Source organism: Oncorhynchus kisutch, linkage group LG24 (genome assembly GCF_002021735.2).
Source record: "Oncorhynchus kisutch isolate 150728-3 linkage group LG24, Okis_V2, whole genome shotgun sequence".
Taxonomy (NCBI): Eukaryota; Metazoa; Chordata; class Actinopteri; order Salmoniformes; family Salmonidae; genus Oncorhynchus; species Oncorhynchus kisutch.
This window is the reverse complement of record NC_034197.2, coordinates 37,663,554-37,685,101: the sequence shown is the minus strand read 5'-3', so window position 1 is coordinate 37,685,101 and position 21,548 is coordinate 37,663,554. Positions and strand designations below refer to the sequence as shown.

Sequence of the window (21,548 nt, the reverse complement as noted above, 5' to 3'; positions counted from 1 at the left end):
CTATAAAGAGCTCCATTCATTGCATCTCACTTACACACATATTCTTTCTGTCACAACACCCACACACATTTGCTCAAAATGTAATATGTTATTTGGGCCTTGGTCAAAAGTACTTGCACAATGTAATGCTTAGAGTGCCCTTTCAGACGCAGTATATGTGCATTGATGCTGGTGAGTCTGTGAAGCTTCACCTGTAACTGACCTGTTGTACTGGACATAAGTGGAGTGGCGCCTTACTGCCACGGACAATGGATGACATCACAGTCGATAAACCACTAAACTTTGACTCAGGCGTTCACATGGTCCGTATTGTCCATAACTACTTCTCCTGCTGCTGAATCCATTTCTCACATGCATTCAGCAGTGGAGAAAGATGAACTGCATGTTGTTAAAATAATGTCTGGTAGGTATGGTGACTATGTAATGAGGTGCGTTCTGGTAGGTATGGTGACTATGTAGTGAGGTGCATACTGGTAGGTATGGTGACTATGTAGTGAGGTGCGTTCTGGTAGGTATGGTGACTATGTAGTGAGGTGCGTACTGGTAGGTATGGTGACTATGTAGTGAGGTGCGTTCTGGTAGGTATGGTGACTATGTAGTGAGGTGCGTTCTGGTAGGTATGGTGACTATGTAATGAGGTGCGTTCTGGTAGGTATGGTGACTATGTAGTGAGGTGCGTACTGGTAGGTATGGTGACTATGTAGTGAGGTGCGTACTGGTAGGTATGGTGACTATGTAATGAGGTGCGTACTGGTAGGTATGGTGACTATGTAATGAGGTGCGTTCTGGTAGGTATGGTGACTATGTAGTGAGGTGCGTACTGGTAGGTATGGTGACTATGTAGTGAGGTGCGTACTGGTAGGTATGGTGACTATGTAGTGAGGTGCGTTCTGGTAGGTATGGTGACTATGTAGTGAGGTGCGTTCTGGTAGGTATGGTGACTATGTAATGAGGTGCGTTCTGGTAGGTATGGTGACTATGTAGTGAGGTGCGTACTGGTAGGTATGGTGACTATGTAGTGAGGTGCGTTCTGGTAGGTATGGTGACTATGTAGTGAGGTGCGTACTGGTAGGTATGGTGACTATGTAATGAGGTGCGTACTGGTAGGTATGGTGACTATGTAGTGAGGTGCGTACTGGTAGGTATGGTGACTATGTAGTGAGGCGCGTTCTGGCGGCAGAGAAGTCAGGCGCGAAAACTGGTTTACAACGGTGTCGTTTAATATCCATAAACCACCGTCAACAGAACAATACAATAAACGGGTCAAACAAAACCCGGGAATCACCAGCATACCGTGAATAAGCACTACAAGAAACAATTACCCACAAGGACATGGGGGGGGGACAGAGGGTTAAATACACAACATGGAATTGATGGAATTGGAACCAGGTGTGATGGAAGACAAGACAAAACCAAAGGAAAATGAAAAGTGGATCGGCGATGGTTAGAAGGTCGGCGATGTCGACCACCGAACACCGCCCGAACGGAGAGGGACCAACTTCGACGGAAGTCGTGACAGACTAGTAGAAAAAAATATTATCGTCAACCTTAAAGAACCCTTTTTTGGTTGCAGGCAGAACCATTTTGGGTTTAATGTAGAACGCTTTCTACAGAGGTTTCTACATGGAACCCAAAAGGGTTCTACCTAGAACCAAAAATGGTTCTACCTGGAACCGAATAGGGGTATCCTGTGGGAACAGCCGAATAACCCTTTTGGGACCCTTTTTTCTATGCCATATAATGCCATGACTGCTATACCCACTTGGCTAGCCAGCTAATAGTAGCAGGGCAAATTAGTGGCAATTTATGTGATTCTATGGCTTCAATGCAGGCTGACTACTAAAGTTTTTGTCACTTGCTAGCTCACTAGCTAGTGACCACAGCAGAGTCATATCAGACTGGAATGAAAGCAAACTGTCTACCTCGTTATACAATGACTGCTACATAACTGTCCTGGCTAGGCAGCTAAAATAGCAGGGTTAAATTGGCTGCAATTTGTGTCACCCAGTGTTTCTACTCTTGGGCTGATCATGGATTCATGGATTAGTTGGCTCACATGTCTGCTGCCTATGTGTTGAACATACAGTATGTACTCAAACAAACTTAGTCTCCAGTTGTTTTTTCCCATGGTGTAAGCTCAGAGTCCAGCTACCTAGTCGCACGTGACCTTACTTGCTACAACGTTTTTTTTTTTAATCAAAAGAAACACCAACTGCGCAAACCGAAATTGGGTAAACAATGTTGTGGACAATTAGATCCAAAGATGAAGGCAGAGACTATATAATTGAATTGTATAATAGAAACATCTTCAGTACAAGCAGCTGAAAGGGAAGTGGGAAGTTTACATACACCTTAGTCAAATACATTTAAACTCAGTTTTTCACAATTCCTGGCATTTAATTATAGTACAATTTCCCTGTCTTAGGTCAGTTAGGATCACCACTTTATTTTAAGAATGTGAAAATAGTAGAGAGAATTATTTATTTCTGTCATCACATTCCCAGTGTGTCAGAAGTTTACATACACTCAATGAGTATTAATGCTCGCTCTACTGTTTGTTTAGTTCAGAGAGGAATGTGTGTATGTAACCTCGAGCATGATACTTTCTATCAGTGTGGTTCATTGCTACGTGTGTTTATAGAGTGCTAATAGGCCTACTTCTTATTGTATTAGCAGTGTGTATTGTTGTATGCTATCGCTACAGTGTTTATAGCCTCCATACTGTTGTTGTGATTTGCACATGGCAGTATGGAGATTCTGGAAGCATCTAGAACGGTGGAGTCAAACAAATTTTGGCCCGGGGCTGCATTCGGTCTTCAACGAGGTATGGAGGGCCACATTGAAAACGTGTTATATTTCCTCACTCTCAAATCTTGCTTAATTAGGGAGGCTGCGAATTTTCGCAGCTTTTTGTTAAAAATCGCGCAAGATTTCAACGTCCTGCTACTCATGCAAGGAATATAGTAAATGCATATGATTAGTATGTGTGGATAGAAAACACTCTGACGTCTCTAAAACTGGTTAAATCATGTCTGTGGCTATAACAGAACGTGTTTAAAATAGTCCCCTATCCATTGTTTTGGTATTTAGTCCTTTATCCTCTATCCATTGTTTTGCAATTTTCAATACTCCCTGACTGTCTAGAGTTAATTTCAGTAATTATTAGTGAGCTGGACCCAGTCAATAAACTGTATGAATGTAGTGATTATTAGTGAGCTGGACCCAGTCAATAAACTGTATGAATGTAGTGATTATTAGTGAGCTGGACCCAGTCAATAAACTGTATGAATGTAGTGATTATTAGTGAACTGGACCCAGTCAATAAACTGTATGAATGTAGTGATTATTAGTGAGCTGGACCCAGTCAATAAACTGTATGAATGTAGTGATTATTAGTGAGCTGGACCCAGTCAATAAACTGTATGAATGTAGTGATTATTAGTGAACTGGACCCAGTCAATAAACTGTATGAATGTAGTGATTATTAGTGAACTGGACCCAGTCAATAAACTGTATGAATGTAGTGATTATTAGTGAACTGGACCCAGTCAATAAACTGTATGAATGTAGTGATTATTAGTGAACTGGACCCAGTCAATAAACTGTATGAATGTAGTGATTATTAGTGAACTGGACCCAGTCAATAAACTGTATGAATGTTGTGATTATTAGTGTACTGGACCCAGTCAATAAACTGTATGAATGTAGTGATTATTAGTGAGCTAAACTAGATCTAGTACTAGTGTATAAATAAATATCCCTGTCTCCAAATAATAAATGACGGTGTACCAGACGACTGTGTCTCTAAATAATAAATGACGGTGTACCAGACGACTGTGTCTCTAAATAATAAATGACGGTGTACCAGACGACTGTGTCTCTAAATAATAAATGACGGTGCACCAGACGACTGTGTCTCTAAATAATAAATGACGGTGTACCAGACGACTGTGTCTCTAAATAATAAATGACGGTGTACCAGACGACTGTGTCTCTAAATAATAAATGACGGTGCACCAGACGACTGTGTCTCTAAATAATAAATGACGGTGCACCAGACGACTGTGTCTCTAAATAATAAATGACGGTGTACCAGACGACTGTGTCTCTAAATAATAAATGACGGTGTACCAGACGACTGTGTCTCTAAATAATAAATGACGGTGTACCAGACGACTGTGTCTCTAAATAATAAATGACGGTGTACCAGACGACTGTGTCTCTAAATAATAAATGACGGTGTACCAGACGACTGTGTCTCTAAATAATAAATGACGGTGCCCCAGACGACTGTGTCTCTAAATAATAAATGACGGTGTACCAGACGACTGTGTCTCTCTAAATAATAAATGATGGTGTACCAGACGACTGTGTCTCTAAATAATAAATGACGGTGTACCAGACGACTGTGTCTCTAAATAATAAATGACGGTGTACCAGACGACTGTGTCTCTAAATAATAAATGACGGTGTACCAGACGACTGTGTCTCTCTAAATAATAAATGACGGTGTACCAGACGACTGTGTCTCTAAATAATAAATGACGGTGTACCAGACGACTGTGTCTCTAAATAATAAATGACGGTGTACCAGACGACTGTGTCTCTAAATAATAAATGACGGTGTACCAGACGACATTACTGTATATGTATGCTAAGTGTTATTTTGCAATGTGGGCAGTTGAAACGGTCCAAGACATGATAGTGATTGTTCCGTGGAATGTTAGAGGTTGAAAGACTATGAAGGGATTGTCTGCATTGTCAATCTACCTGTAATTTACAAATCCATGTAGAATTATCTTGAGTTACCTAGCTGCTTCACCTTGACCTGAGTGCTACATTCTCTGTGGGGTTATTTAACCAACGGATCCAATATATTAATGTTTCCACTACTGGGATCTCCTGTAGGATTGCTCTCAAACTATATTCCAATGAAATGGATCTACGGTTAAAAGAAAAGCCAGTCTGCATCTTTACATTTACTAACACAAATGTTTCCATTCGGTATGTTTCTTTGACTTTAATAGTAAAGTCGATGGAGTGGACAAAACATTAAGAACACCTGCTGTTTCTGTGACAGTCTGACCAGGTGAAATCCATGATCCCTTATCGATGTCACTTGTTAAATCCACTTCAATCAGTGTAGATGAAGGGGAGGAGTGCGCTTGAAGTAACAATGGTTATTGGTGCGAAGCAGGGGCTGTGTGAGCACTGAAATACACTGACTGTACAAAACGTTAAGGATATCCTTCTATTGTGTTGCACCCACCTTTTGCCCTCAGAACAGCCTCAATTTATGTCCTCCTTCCTTTCATCTACACTGATTGAAGTGGACTTAACAAATGACATCAATCACGGATCATACCTTTCACCTGTTCAATCTATGTCATGGAAAGAGCTGGTGTTCTTAATATTTTGTACACTCAGAGAACATTGTCCTTTTTTTATAGAACTACACTGTCAGGGTAATAGAATAGTGAGCCCTATGGCTCCCAACAGGTTTTATTTGGTCCCTCAAGTTTTCTTGAGTAAAATAAATAAAGCGTTTTTAAAAGATCATTGTTGGACATAAAAGACAGTTAAAAACACTCTCGGAAATCACCTCAAAATGATTTTAATTTAAGAAATACGTTCCCAAGTATTCCCACGCAAAATAGAGAGAGACGTGATCGTATATATATATGTAAGCAAGGTTTGAAATGGTTGTTTCAGGCAAACATTATGTCTGTTTGGGTTTGTGCAGTCAATTTGCAGTCTACAAATGATTTGTAATTATGTTCCAGCCCCCCCCCCCCCCCCCCCGACCATCCGCGCAATAAATAATAGTAAAACACATCAAACTTGACTCCATTGATTACAGCCCAAACCTTCTCATTTCAGGAGATGAAAAACAGGTTCAATTTCTCTCTTTCTTGTCTCTCGTGTCTCTGCCTCCACCTCTTCCTCCTTCAGCAGCGTTGAGGGCACGCTCTTCCCATAGGCACCTGATGATAGATAAGCTGTGCTAATGAGTATGCAGCAGACGGGTGACAATTTGTCGAGTGTTACAGCGGAGCGCCCATCCACCACCTGCACACGACCCACAAGTCACATGGTGACTAAGGCACGGCATTAACCAATCCCAACGCAGCGCAAAAGAAATTAAGCATAAATGTTATTAACACGCTGTCAGGAAACAAGAGAGAGAGAGAGAGAGAGAGAGAGAGAGAGAGAGAGACACACAGGTAAATCATGTGGTGTTACACGGTAACATGTCCACAGGTGGTAGAGGACAGGGATATCATTCACCAGAAAGGTTAGAGGAACCAGGGATTCCCCCCCCCCCCCCCCCCCTACATTAACGAAACATTAAATCAGGTCTAATGTAGCTTCTGCTGGGAACACAGAAGCTGGGGTTATTCTATATCATTCGCTGTGATGCCGTTATATTATAATTTTATGCTAATATAAAATAAGAACAGCGTCACAGCTCACGCTGCATTAACAGAGACGCTGATGTATGTTTCTATCTTATCTTTTATTATTGTTGTTGCATTGTTGAGAAGGAACCCTGCAAGTAAGCATTCGTTGGGCGGTGTATCGCAGGTGTATCCCATGCATACGACTAATAAAACGTGAAACTTGTATGTCAGAGCATGACCAGGGCGAGATTCACCAGTAACGTTTGCGGAAGGAGTGGGAGGGTGAAGGGGTTGTTTTCCTACACTGCCGAACATTAACTCAGTCTGATGTGGCATAGCTTCTTCTGGGGTGGATCTTATGCTTATATAGAATAATAATGCAGTCACGAGCTCTATTAATAACATGAGAAATATATTCATATTTAAATGTCTGAGCTTGACAAGGGAGAGACGCATGAGTGTCAATCTGTAGAGAAAAGTAAAGGGTTCAATACCAGATTAATTATGGTGTCAGATATCAGACACGGACCATCTACTAACCATCTACTAACCATCTACTGACCATCTATTAACCACTTACTGAAGATCTACTGACCATCTACTACAAGATCTTCTGACCACCTACTGAAGATCTACTGACCATCTACTACAAGATCTACTGACCATCTACTGCAAGATCTACTGGCCATCTAATGAAGATCTACTGACCATCTACTGGCCATCTAATGAAGATCTACTGACCATCTACTGACCATCTACTGAAGATATACTGACCATCTACTGAAGATCTACTGACCATCTACTGAAGATCTACTGACCATCTACTACAAGATCTACTGACCATCTAATGAAGATCTACTGACCATCTACTGAAGATCTACTGACCATCTACTGAAGATCTACTGACCATCTACTGACCATCTACTGAAGATCTACTGACCATATACTACAAGATCTACTGACCATCTACTGAAGATCTACTGACCATCTACTGACCATCTACTACAAGATCTACTGACCATCTACTACAAGATCTACTGACCATCTACTGAAGATCTACTGACCACCTACTGAAGATCTACTGACCATCTACTGAAGATCTACTGACCACCTACTGACCATCTACTGACCATCTACTGAAGATCTACTGACCATCTACTGAAGATCTACTGACCATCTACTACAAGATCTACTGACCATCTACTGCAAGATCTACTGACCACCTACTGAAGATCTACTGACCACCTACTGAAGATCTACTTTGCGCTGGAGAAAACCCAGCGTGCACAAATACAGTGCATTCAGAAATTATTCAGACCCTTTGACATTTTTAACATTTTGTTACGTTACAGCGTTATTGTAAAATCGATTAAATAAATACAAATCCTCATGAATCTACACACAATAACTCACAATGACAAAGTGAAAACAGGTTTTTAGAAATTGTTGCAAATGAAATGTTATTTTTTAAACAGAAATATCTTATTTACATAAGTATTCAGACCCTTTGCTATGAGACTCGAAATTGAGCTCAGGTGCATCTTGTTTACATTAAACATCCACGAGCGGTAAATTCAATTGATTGGATATGATTTGGAAAGGCACACACCTGTCTATATAAGGTCCCACAGTTGACAGTGCATGTCAGAGATAAAACCAAGCCATGAGGTCGAAATAATTGTCCGTAGAGCTCCGAGACATGATTGGGTCGAGGCACAGATCTGGGGAAGGGTACCAAAACATTCCTGCTGCATTGAAGGTCCCCAAGAACACAGTGACCGCCATCATTCTTAAATGGAATACGTTTGGAACCACCAAGACTCTTCCTAGAACTGGCTGCCCGGCCAACCTGAGCAATCAGGGGAGAAGGGCCTTGGTCAGGGAGGTGACCAAGAGCCATATGGTCATCTCTGACAGAGCTCCAGAGTTCCGATGTGGAGATGGGAGAACCTTCCAGAAGGACAACCATATCTGCAGTACTCCACCAATCAGGCCTTTATGGTAGAGGTGGCAAGACTGATGCCACTCCTCAGTAAGAGGCACATGACAGCCTGCTTGGAATTTGCCAAAAGGCACCTAAAGGATTCTCAGACCATGAGAAATAAGATTCTCTGTTCAGATGAAACCAAGATTAAACGCTTTGTTCTGAATGCCAAGAGTTATGTCTGAAGGAAACCTGGCACCATCCCTACGTTGAAGCATGGTGGTGGCAGAATCATGCTGTGGGGATGTTTTTCAGCAGCAGGGACTGGGAAACTAGTCAGGATCAAGGGAAAGATGAACGGAGCAAAGTACAGAGAGATCCTTGATAAAAACCTTGCTCCAGAGTGCTCAGGACCTCAGACTGGGGCGAAGGTTCACATTCCAACAGGAAAACAACCCTAAGCACACAGCCAAGACAACGGAGTAGTGGCTTTGGGACTCTAAATGTCCTTGAGTGGCCAAGCTTGTAGCGTCATACCCAAGAAGACTCAAGAAGACTCGAGGCTGAGACTCGAGGCTGTAATCGCTGCCAAAGGTGCTTCAGCAAAGTACTGAGTAAAAGGTAAATGTAAATGTAATTTTTTGCAAACATTTTTGCTTTGTCATTATGGGCTATTGTGTATAGATTCTTGAGGGGGAAAAACAATTTAATATGTTTTAGAATAAGACTAACGTAACAAAATGTGGAAAAAGTCAAGGTGTCTGAATACTTTCCGAATGCATTGTACAGTCATTGAAAAACATTGAAAAACTCCAAACCTTCATTGACCTTGATGCTGAGCACTGAGGTCCTGTCAAGAGTCATCTCCAGCATGTACACCGCCCCCTGACTCTGACAGACGAACTCTGTGCATCCTTAAACTAGTTCCTCACATAAGAGGCCTTACTGGATCGATAACTCTTACATACAGTACCTTAGAGAATCCACAATACCGCCTATTTGAAATATGAAAGACCTCATTCCAACTCACACCACGGCTAAGGAAAATCAATCAGAAAATGGAAGGATAGGGTTTGTGTAGGCAACTTTCCTTTGAAGTATCATTTGTGGGAACTGGGAAGGCTTTCTCTAAAGAATCAGTTGGTTTCCTTCTGCACTAGATACTTATTGAGACTCCAGGATGGTCGAACTGGCCCGGCTCCAGGATAACATACCCGAGGGGGAATTTTAAATCCATCCGCGAGGCTGCTGAGGGGAGGACGACTCATAATAATGTCTGGAATGGAGCAAATTGGAATGGTCATTCCACTAATTCCGCTCCAGATGTTACCATGATCCCATCCTCCCTAATTAAGGTGCTACCAGCCTCCTGTGCACGTTCTTGAGAGCAGAGAAGGAATTTTTCACACATTGCTGTAGATTGGTCCTTCTACTGATGGCTTGAACTTTGATACACCCATCTGGTTTAGTCCCATTATCATTTGTTTTTCAACGGGACACAACTCCAGGCTGTTTAAGGGCTATTTGAAAGAGAAAGAGAGTGAACTGCATCAGATGACCTGGCCTCTACAATCACCTGACCTCAACCCAATTGAGATGTTTTGGGACGAGTTGGACTGCAGGTGAAGCTGTTTGAGATAATGCCAAAAGTGTACAAAGCTGTCATCAAGGAAAAGGGTGGCTACTTTGAATAATATAAACTATATTTTGATTTGTTAAAAACACTTTTTTGGTTACTACATGATTCCATCTGTTATTTCATAGTTTTGATGTCTTCACTATTATTCTACAATGTGGAAAAGTAAAAGTAAAAAGAAAGAAAAGCCCTTGAAAGAATAGGTGTGTTCAAACGTTTTACTGGTACTGTTTTACTGGTACTGACCCTACTGGTCCGATCACAGACTCACACAGAGACAGACGTAATGAGGGGAATTTACAATCTGCCCTAATTTGACATCCACCTTTTTTCAAAAAAATAATTCTTCTCAAATTGCGGCTCCAAGTAGAAAACTCTTCTCGTTCTTGGACAGTTGTGACGTACATGAGTCTCTATGTAATGGAGAGAAGTGAGAGGTTGGACATGGTTCATGTTGCTTGTCTGTCGTTACCAGTGGTGATGATGATGATGATGATGATGATGATGATGATGATGGTTCATGGTGCTTGTCTGTCGTTACCAGTGGTGATGATGATGGTTCATGGTGCTTGTCTGTCGTTACCAGTGGTGATGATGATGATGATGATGATGATGATGGTTCATGGTGCTTGTCTGTCGTTACCAGTTGTGATGATAATGATGGTTCATGGTGCTTGTCTGTCGTTACCAGTGGTGATGATGATGATGATGATGATGATAATGATGATGGTTCATGTTGTTACCAGTGGTGATGATGATGATGGTTCATGGTGCTTGTCTGTCGTTACCAGTGGTGGTGATGATGATGATGATGGTTCATGGTGCTTGTCTGTCGTTACCAGTGGTGATGATGATGATGATGATGATGGTTCCTCTTTAAATGAGAGGATTCAGCTATATCAGCCACACCTGTTGCTGACAGATACAGTTGATGTCCGAAGTTTACATACACTTAGGTTGGAGTCTTAAAACTTGTTTTTCAACCACTCCACAAATTTCTTGTTAACAAACTATAGTTTTGGCAAGTCAGTTAGGACATCTACTTTGTGCATGACACAAGTAATTTTTCCAACAATTGTTTACAGACGGATTATTTCACTTATAATTCACTGTATCACAATTCCAATGGGTCAGAAGTTTACATACACTAAGTTGACTGTGCCTTTAAACAGCCTGGAAAATTCCAGAAAATTATGTCATGGCTTTACAAGCTTCTGATAGGCTAAGACATCATTTGAGTCAATTGGAGGTGTACCTGTCGATGTATTTCAAGGCCTACCTTCGAACTCAGTGCCTCTTTGCTCTTTGTACAAACTTTTACCGTTATACTGGATTATACGCACATGTACCCTAAAAGGTGACATCATATGTGTACCTCTGAAGGTACGTTATGTGTAATTGCATATTTATGTCAACCAGATAACAATACTGTGTCCTTCTTTTCTGGGAGTGGATGGAATAGCTGCAGGTGCTGTGGATATGCAGGGTTGAATTGGAAAGGCATTGCACTAAGGAGAGGCCACAAGGGAATCCTGGTAACATATAGACACAAGATTATATAAATACAGAAACTCACAAATTCAGACGACGTCAGCAATGACCGAAATGATCTCTGAAATACCTTATTTAAAAAAAATTTTTTTACATGTACCATTCATGTTAAAATTGTAGCTGTTGTTGTCTGATAATCATTGCATGTACTGTAGTCTGAATTATCATTATCATAACAAAAGCGAACTGTCTTATTAAAATGTCCTGTCTCACGGAAATGGTCTCCAGAAAATGTTATTCTCGATCACAGAGAACAACAACAAAAAAGACAGCGGGCAGGGTTGAATTTAAAAGTCATTGAGAAGTCAATCAGAACAGACTTCCATATTCATTCGGAGTTATATTTTAAATGTCACATTTTGCAAAACAGGTACAACAGGAAACAGGAATGTTTATCTTTAGTCACCATAAACAAAATCTTCTGCAACCATTGTTCCTATAACACTGTTTTTTCCCCTCCTCTCTTTCCATCCTATTGAAAATCAGTGAAGAATAATTAAAAACACGAAGACAATAGACTAAGTGTTAGGGGCTATTAGTGTAAAGATCCATGACCTTCCAGAGCCGACTAATCAAGACTGGTCAAGCTCTGTTTATATTCTGACTTCTCGATACTGAGCCTCTACTTCGTATCATTAAAGATATTCTCACTGACATGTACACACTGGGAAACAGCCTCTACTTCGTATCATTGAAGATATTCTCACTGACATGTACACACTGGGAAACAGCCTCTACTTCGTATCATTAAAGATATTCTCACTGACATGTACACACTGGGAAACAGCCTCTACTTCGTATCATTGAAGATATTCTCACTGACATGTACACACTGGGAAACAGCCTCTACTTCGTATCATTGAAGATATTCTCACTGACATGTACACACTGGGAAACAGCCTCTACTTCGTATCATTGAAGATATTCTCACTGACATGTACACACTGGGAAACAGCCTCTACTTCGTATCATTAAAGATATTCTCACTGACATGTACACACTGGGAAACAGCCTCTACTTCATATCATTAAAGATATTCTCACTGACATGTACACACTGGGAAACAGCCTCTACTTCGTATCATTGAAGATATTCTCACTGACATGTACACACTGGGAAACAGCCTCTACTTCGTATCATTAAAGATATTCTCACTGACATGTACACACTGGGAAACAGCCCGTTTTACATAGCGATAGCAGTCTCTACTGAACGATCTTTGGGAACACATGAGGAAGAATAATCATCCTTCAACATTTATTGGCCAAGTTCCCTGAGGAAGACTTCGCCACTCCAGTTTTACCAAAGCAAAGTGGATCTGCATTATCTTTCAGGAGCTGGAAGAAAGGATATTTAATATATCGTTTTGTAACAACAACAAAATACAAAACAAATGAAAACACAGTCCATGTTATTTTGAGTTATCATGTATCATGCCTTTTTTTTAACTACAGAGAACAACGTATTTGAATTATATGATTATAAACTATGAAACATTATAGTTGGAGGAATCGTGCGTCTGGTTTCTCTCAACGTCTCTTCTTGCACATTTCTATTTGTGATACTGTTCTGCTGGAGTCCACACCTCCTCATGCAGGTTACAGAAGGTGTTCCCACGCCTTATCATCCTCACTTCGCCCCCCCCCCCCCCCCCCCAGACAAACCCTCCCCCACTCCTGAGTCTAAGATATAGAGTGAATTTCTGTGGCTAGGCAGATGGTGTTAACGTCCCAGCCGGAGTCCAGAGCCGTTGGCACTCCTCCACACATCTCCCGGTCTTCTCATCAGTAGGGAGTCAACATTCATCCACCTTGCCTCAGTCCTACGTGTCTGAAACATACTTTCAATTGCAGCTTATAAAAAGAGCGGCAGATGTGAACTGAAAACCTTTCAAGTGGAAGGTAGCACTAGCTGAGGTTCAATCTTCTTGTTTTCCAGTGAGATTTATTTTTATTTTACCTTTATTTAACGAGGCAAGTCAGTTAAGAACAAATTCTTATTTTCAATGACAGCCTAGGAACAGTGGGTTAACTGCCTGTTCAGGGGCAGAACTACAGATTTGTACCTTGTCAGCTCAGGGGTTTGAACTTGCAACCTTCCGGTTACTAGTCCAACACTCTAACCACTAGGCTACCCTGCCGCCTCTACACTCTAACCACTAGGCTACCCTGCCGCCTCTACACTCTAACCACTAGGCTACCCTGCCGCCTCTACACTCTAACCACTAGGCTACCCTGCCGCCTCTACACTCTAACCACTAGGCTACCCAGCCGCCTCTACACTCTAACCACTAGGCTACCCAGCCGCCTCTACACTCTAACCACTAGGCTACCCAGCCGCCTCTACACTCTAACCACTAGGCTACCCAGCCGCCTCTACACTCTAACCACTAGGCTACCCTGCCGCCTCTACACTCTAACCACTAGGCTACCCAGCCACCCCTCCACTCTAACCACTAGGCTACCCAGCTACCTCTCCACTCTAACCACTAGGCTACCCTGCCGTCTCTACACTCTAACCACAGGCTACCCAGCCGCTCCTCCACTCTAACCACTAGGCTACCTGCCGCCTCTACACTAACCACTAGGCTACCCAGCCACCTCTCCACTCTAACCACTAGGCTAACCAGCCACCCCTCCACTCTAACCACTAGGCTACCCTGCCGCCTCTATACTCTAACCACTAGGCTACCCTGCCGCCTCTACACTCTAACCACTAGGCTACCCAGCCGCTCCTCCACTCTAACCACTAGGCTACCCAGCCGCTCCTCCACTCTAACCACTAGGCTACCCAGCCGCTCCTCCACTCTAACCACTAGGCTACCCAGCCGCTCCTCCACTCTAACCAATAGGCTACCCAGCCGCTCCTCCACTCTAACCACTAGGCTACCCAGCCACCCCTCCACTCTAACCACTAGGCTACCCTGCCGCCTCTACACTCTAACCACTAGGCTACCCTGCCGCCTCTACACTCTAACCACTAGGCTACCCAGCCGCTCCTCCACTCTAACCACTAGGCTACCCTGCCGCCTCTACACTCTAACCACTAGGCTACCCAGCCGCTCCTCCATTCTAACCACTAGGCTACCCAGCCGCTCCTCCACTCTAACCACTAGGCTACCCAGCCGCTCCTCCACTCTAACCACTAGGCTACCCAGCCGCTCCTCCACTCTAACCACTAGGCTACCCAGCCGCTCCTCCACTCTAACCACTAGGCTACCCAGCCACTCCTCCACTCTAACCACTAGGCTACCCAGCCGCTCCTCCACTCTAACCACTAGGCTACCCAGCCGCCTCTACACTCTAACCACTAGGCTACCCAGCCACTCCTCCACTCTAACCACTAGGCTACCCAGCCGCTCCGGCATAAAAAATACAAACCATCAACATTACATCGACATGAACAGAGAGAAATAACTAAATGTGTCTCTATCAACCCAAGTTAAGTTTCACTGTGACAATTCCTCTCTACATATTGTTCTTGAGAGGGCCCTTAGGTGATTAACTGTGTGTAACGTCCTGAGGTGATTAACTGTGTGTAACGTCCTGAGGTGATTAACTGTGTGTAACGTCCTGAGGTGATTAACTGTGTGCAACGTCCTGAGGTGATTAACTGTGTGCAACGTCCTGAGGTGATTAACTGTGTGTAACATCCTGAGGTGATTAACTGTGTGTAACGTCCTGAGGTGATTAACTGTGTGTAACGTCCTGAGGTGATTAACTGTGTGTAACATCCTGAGGTGATTAACTGTGTGTAACATCCTGAGGTGATTAACTGTGTGTAACATCCTGAGGTGATTAACTGTGTGTAACATCCTGAGGTGATTAACTGTGTGTAACATCCTGAGGTGATTAACTGTGTGTAACATCCTGAGGTGATTAACTGTGTGTAACATCCTGAGGTGATTAACTGTGTGTAACATCCTGAGGTGATTAACTGTGTGTAACGTCCTGAGGTGATTAACTGTGTGTAACGTCCTGAGGTGATTAACTGTGTGTAACATCCTGAGGTGATTAACTGTGTGTAACATCCTGAGGTGATTAACTGTGTGTAACATCCTGAGGTGATTAACTGTGTGTAACATCCTGAGGTGATTAACTGTGTGTAACATCCTGAGGTGATTAACTGTGTGTAACATCCTGAGGTGATTAACTGTGTGTAACATCCTGAGGTGATTAACTGTGTGTAACATCCTGAGGTGATTAACTGTGTGTAACGTCCTGAGGTGATTAACTGTGTGTAACGTCCTGAGGTGATTAACTGTGTGTAACATCCTGAGGTGATTAACTGTGTGTAACGTCCTGAGGTGATTAACTGTGTGTAACGTCCTGAGGTGATTAACTGTGTGTAACATCCTGAGGTGATTAACTGTGTGCAACGTCCTGAGGTGATTAACTGTGTGTAACATCCTGAGGTGATTAACTGTGTGTAACGTCCTGAGGTGATTAACTGTGTGCAACGTCCTGAGGTGATTAACTGTGTGTAACGTCCTGAGGTGATTAACTGTGTGCAACGTCCTGAGGTGATTAACTGTGTGCAACGTCCTGAGGTGATTAACTGTGTGCAACGTCCTGAGGTGATTAACTGTGTGCAACGTCCTGAGGTGATTAACTGTGTGCAACGTCCTGAGGTGATTAACTGTGTGTAACGTCCTGAGGTGATTAACTGTGTGCAACGTCCTGAGGTGATTAACTGTGTGCAACGTCCTGAGGTGATTAACTGTGTGTAACGTCCTGAGGTGATTAACTGTGTGCAACGTCCTGAGGTGATTAACTGTGTGTAACGTCCTGAGGTGATTAACTGTGTGCAACGTCCTGAGGTGATTAACTGTGTGTAACATCCTGAGGTGATTAACTGTGTGCAACGTCCTGAGGTGATTAACTGTGTGCAACGTCCTGAGGTGATTAACTGTGTGTAACGTCCTGAGGTGATTAACTGTGTGCAACGTCCTGAGGTGATTAACTGTGTGTAACGTCCTGAGGTGATTAACTGTGTGCAACGTCCTGAGGTGATTAACTGTGTGTAACATCCTGAGGTGATTAACTGTGTGCAACGTCAAACTTGGCAGCCTCAGTGGGCTCAGCAGCAGCAGGAGCAGCAACAGATAGAACATTAAAGTCCCATTACCTTTCAGAGGCTGTCCTGTGGCGACATTCTTTTCTGTCCATTGAGTTTTGGTCATTAGCACCTGGCATCTCACTCTGTGCAATGTTTAATTCAATCTGTCGTTTACAGTTTACAGCTTTGGAAGAGTTTTTACTTTCAACATCGATACACACTATGGGGAAAGGGTGTGTGTGTGTGTGTGTGGCTCCCAGGGGCACCTTTGTGGTGTATAAGAATGGGTATTTGAGCCACCCCAGAGTGAGAGAGAGGATCTGGCACATGCAGTGTGTTATGCTCTAGTCTACACAGTCAGTTTCCCACCACAGATCACCAGAAATGGTCCAAAAGACTAGAACCAGCTAACCTGCTTTTACACTATGATTTGACTAGTAGATGTTCAATGTTGCGTTTTATTATTTGTATTCTTTTTTAAAGGAATAGTTTCACTATGTTAAAACAAGTGTTTAGTTCACATAACAGGAGTGACCTAAACAATGAGGGACGGACATAAATGAATCACTAATCACATGATACAAATAATAATGTTCAGAAACGACTTTGTCAAAGCAACAAAATAACTAGGACTTTACAACAATGGTGACCATTTTTGACCTTTTTGGACAAAGGGAATTGCTAGAATTGACACATAGTTTCTGAGTGGAACAGTGGTCTAAGACACTAAATCTCAGTGCAAGAGGTGTCTGGTTCAAACCCAGGCTGCATCACAGCCAGCTGTGATTGTGAGTACCATAGGGCAGCTCAGTGTTGTCTGGGTTTGGCTGTGCTAGGCAGTCGTTGTAAATAAGAATTTGTTCTTAACTGACTTGACAAGTTAAATAAATATATATATTTTTAAAGGTTTGACGGAAGGGGCACATCAAAATGCTGAATTTTGGAGCATTAGCAAGCCTTTATTCATATAAAGAACATTTATTTATTGAATTCTCCATGTGGTCTATATTAAAGGGAACTTCATTTAATATAACAGGCTTTAAAAATGCAATAATGATGCACAATGTCTACTTATCAAAGAGACGCAAAAGGCACTCATTTCGTGGAACGACCATTCTAATTTTCATTCAGTCATTCAAATATATCCATCCAGCGAGATATTTCAGTCATCATTTATAGACATACATGTATACCTTTTATTACATGGAATGGTAAGACACTGTTTATGAAGATTGAGTCTATTTTAGGTATTCAAAGTTAAATATCAATGGATTATAACAAAGAGAAAACACCAATCACTGAATGGCACTCCGTCATCGCTCAAGGTTGCGAGTCCAGCACGCCTCCTCCTGTGCCAGATATAAAACCATCAGAACTTTCCTCTTGGCCTCAAACCGGTACTCTCCTCTTCCCGCTTTTACGTGAAAACACTACATGTGTTTTCTCAACGGGATTTTAATATAGTGCGGTGTTTCTGCAGATGCAGAAAAAAACTGGTTATTGACATTACACACTATGGAGCTGAATTTTACACAGAGAGGGCGCGACTTTCTAGAGTTACGCGCTCTGGCGCAGAAACTTCTGACTCGGGGGAACAACTACTCTCTGCGACTGGAGAACTACTCTCTGTTTGACAACGGATCGGAGCTCGATCAGGAGGACTCATTGGACGTCAACACCAACATCTACTCTAAGGTTCTGGTCACTGTGATCTATATCGCGCTCTTTGCCGTCGGCTGCTTAGGGAACTCTGTTACGCTATACACCCTGGTGACCAAGAAGTCCCTCCAGAATATCCAAAGCACTGTCCACTACCACCTGTCCAGTCTCGCCGTCTCCGACCTGCTAATACTAGTCCTCAGCATGCCCGTCGAGCTATATAATTTCATCTGGGTCCATCATCCTTGGGCGTTCGGAGGAGTTGTTTGTAAAGGCTACTATTTCATTCGGGATGCCTGCTCGTATGCCACGGCGTTCAACATCGCCAGCCTCAGCGTCGAGCGTTATATGGCGATATGCCACCCTTTCAAGGCGAAGAGCATCATGTCCTGCAGCCGCACCAAAAAGCTGATCAGCGGGATGTGGGTGGCTTCGTTCCTCCTGGCCTCTCCGATGCTCTTCACTATGGGACAGAAGTATCATGGACCCCACCGGGAGAAGATATGCACCACCATCGTGCCTCCTGTCGTATTGAAGATAGTGATTCAGGTGGGTTTGAAAGTCCTCCTGACTTCGGCATTAATCAGTAATGGTGGTATTTTTACGCACCAATATTTCAAGAGCGGCTTGGGCAGTACATGCAGCTCTAAATAACAGCCTTCTGAAATATTTACTTGTCTTTCTTGTATGGGAAGGTGCCAGCACTAAATCAAATCAAATCCAATTTTATTTGTCACATACACATGGTTAGCAGATGTTATTGCGAGTGTAGCGAAATGCTTGTACTACCTGTTGACAATTAGCTTCCTCTGTGAATAAATAAAACTAATCCAAATCAGAAGAAAAATAGAAGAAAAACAAGAATACATTTATTATTCATTTAAATTAAGTAATCATTTTTCATTTCAGCATTTTTTACTGTGAATTTAGTAATTCAAGAAATGGGCATGTTGTATGGCTACTGTGGAGCTCTATGTAATACTGCACACACACACACACACACACACACACACACACACACACACACACACACACACACACACACACACACACACACACACACACACACACACACACACACACACAGAGCGAGAAGGGGGGGTGAAGGAGATTATTTTTAATTTGATTAGGATCTCTCTTAGTCCTCATTAGGACTAATCTTCCAAGAGTCCTTAAACATAAAAAATACTATTTATAATACGAACACATTTTCACATATTACACACTGTTACAAACAACTGACATATTGACCAGATAAATAATTCGGGCAGTCTTATAAAATAGAGTGGTTCCTTCATCTGCCATAGTTCTGCAAAACATTTCAATTTAGTATATTTAAATGGTTCTAAAGTACTGTTTGATGTATATATTAAAAGGTTTCTGGTTTTCTCAGATACATTATTCAATTTCTTTATTGCTCTGGATCAAAATGTTATTTTGCCTGTTTCTCTTTTCTGTCTGGATAACACATAGATTGTGGACAATCTGTTCCTAGTGTTGACCGAATGTCTGTCTCTTACCAACTGAATACTGTTGTGAATGGAGTTTGGCCGTTTTAAATGGTGCACATTGTGAAATAAATTGAGAATGTTTTTTCAATTATCTTGTTGATCAATGAGCACCCAAGAGCATTGTGCATGACTACAACAGAATAATCATATCTCCACCTTAAAACAGCACTTGCTACTTTGTTAAGGTTCAATCTGCAGCCTCCTAGTTTAATTTAACTTGCTGTTGCATTTCCCCAGACCACAGAACAATAGATGACCTGACTCACAATTAATGCTTGGGTTGTTTGCTAAATAATCTTTCCCAGTAAATATTTAGCTATCCTTCTGAGCATGTTTTTTTATATACATATATGAGTTATTTGAGATGACCATGATAAGCAGTTGTCTAGCTGCACCCCTAGTAGTCTGGTATCTGCAACTTCATACATTTTTACTCCCCCCATACTCAATCGCATCCCATGTTGTGTTGGTCTTTTCCTGGTGGAACAGACCAACATAACCTTGGTTTTCTTGCTGTTCAAAACAAATTTGTTCCACTCACTGATCTACTTGTAAAGCTTGGGGAACTGATTGTCTTGCTGTATAAATTGTAGTATCATCTGCGAATGTAGTAGCTTGAGATTCAAAAAAGGCGCAAGGAAGATCGTTGGTATATATTAAGTAAAGAAGCGACCCAAGGCAGCTGCCCTGCGGTATTCCACAGTTTAAAACATGAAGGGAAGAAAACGACCCATGACATAGGTGGACTGTTTCCTGTCAGTTAGATATGACTGTACCCAATACAATGCTGCCTCCATGAACCCATAATGCAGTAATTCTGTCAAAATTATTTAATGATCCACCTAATCAAATGCTGTACTGAAATCTAAAAATATTACACCTTACAAACCTGCCATTATCCATAGCATTGAGCCACTGGTCAGTCATGTCAACCAATGCAGCGAACCTGCCATTATCCATAGCATTGAGCCACTGGTCAGTCATCAAACAGTGGAATGTTTTTTGTGATAAGCGTGCTGATTGGCTGTGATCAGGTCATTCTTTTCCATATACTACCATATTTGTCTAGTCACAATTACCTTCCAATATATTACTGGGTGAAGGGAGTAGACTACTTGGTCAACTATTGGCTGGAGTAATGGGTTATTTTCTGTCTTTCAGGATTGGACACATGGTTCCATACATTTGGAATTTCCCCTTTTCCAGTGACCAATTAAATATGTATTTCAGTGTAGCTGCAATCTGGGGAAGCAGCATAGCGAAGTACATTTTTTTTCCCATGAGCTCATAACCTGTAGATTTACCATCGGATAATGACTTCAATGGGTTTAACACCTCCTGTACTGACACCAATGGTAGACTAAAAGAGAAGTGAGAAGTTTTTTTTCTCTCTCTCATTACATGACTATCAATCCATTGGACAATAGCTTGTTTGGAAGAATGGGTGTTTCCATTATCTCTCAATCAATTCAATTTCATTGTAAAAAAAATTCATGCACAATGATTGGCAATATCAGCTGGTTTTGTAATTGTTCTTCCGTCAACCTCCACACTAGATGGGCATTGTGACATAGATTAAGCAAGTCAGCCCTTCACTTCAATACATTTTTACAATCATTTTTACAATCAATAAAATCTTTGTTTTTACAAAACCTTTTTTTTTTCTTGCGATGTATTTTAACGGCATACTTACGTCGTGTTCTATAATTCTGTTCATCAATTTCTTGTTCAAATTTGTCTGCTAAGACTATTGCCACTGTATTCTTTTACACTGGGGCATGATGGTCCATTACCTCAGTGAGCAAATC

At 42.0% G+C, this 21,548-nt stretch overlaps 1 protein-coding gene across 1 annotated transcript in view; it reads left to right on the top strand.

The window, feature by feature from the left end:
- Positions 1-17,978: 17,978 nt before the first annotated feature.
- The window catches only part of LOC109869862 (neurotensin receptor type 1-like), a 72,568-nt gene continuing 68,998 nt past the window's right edge, over positions 17,979-21,548 (top strand). The window contains exon 1 of the mRNA XM_020460145.2: positions 17,979-18,778. Within this exon, the coding sequence (XP_020315734.1) occupies positions 18,086-18,778 (693 nt within the window). The 5' untranslated portion in view covers positions 17,979-18,085. The remainder of the gene's footprint in view (positions 18,779-21,548) is intronic.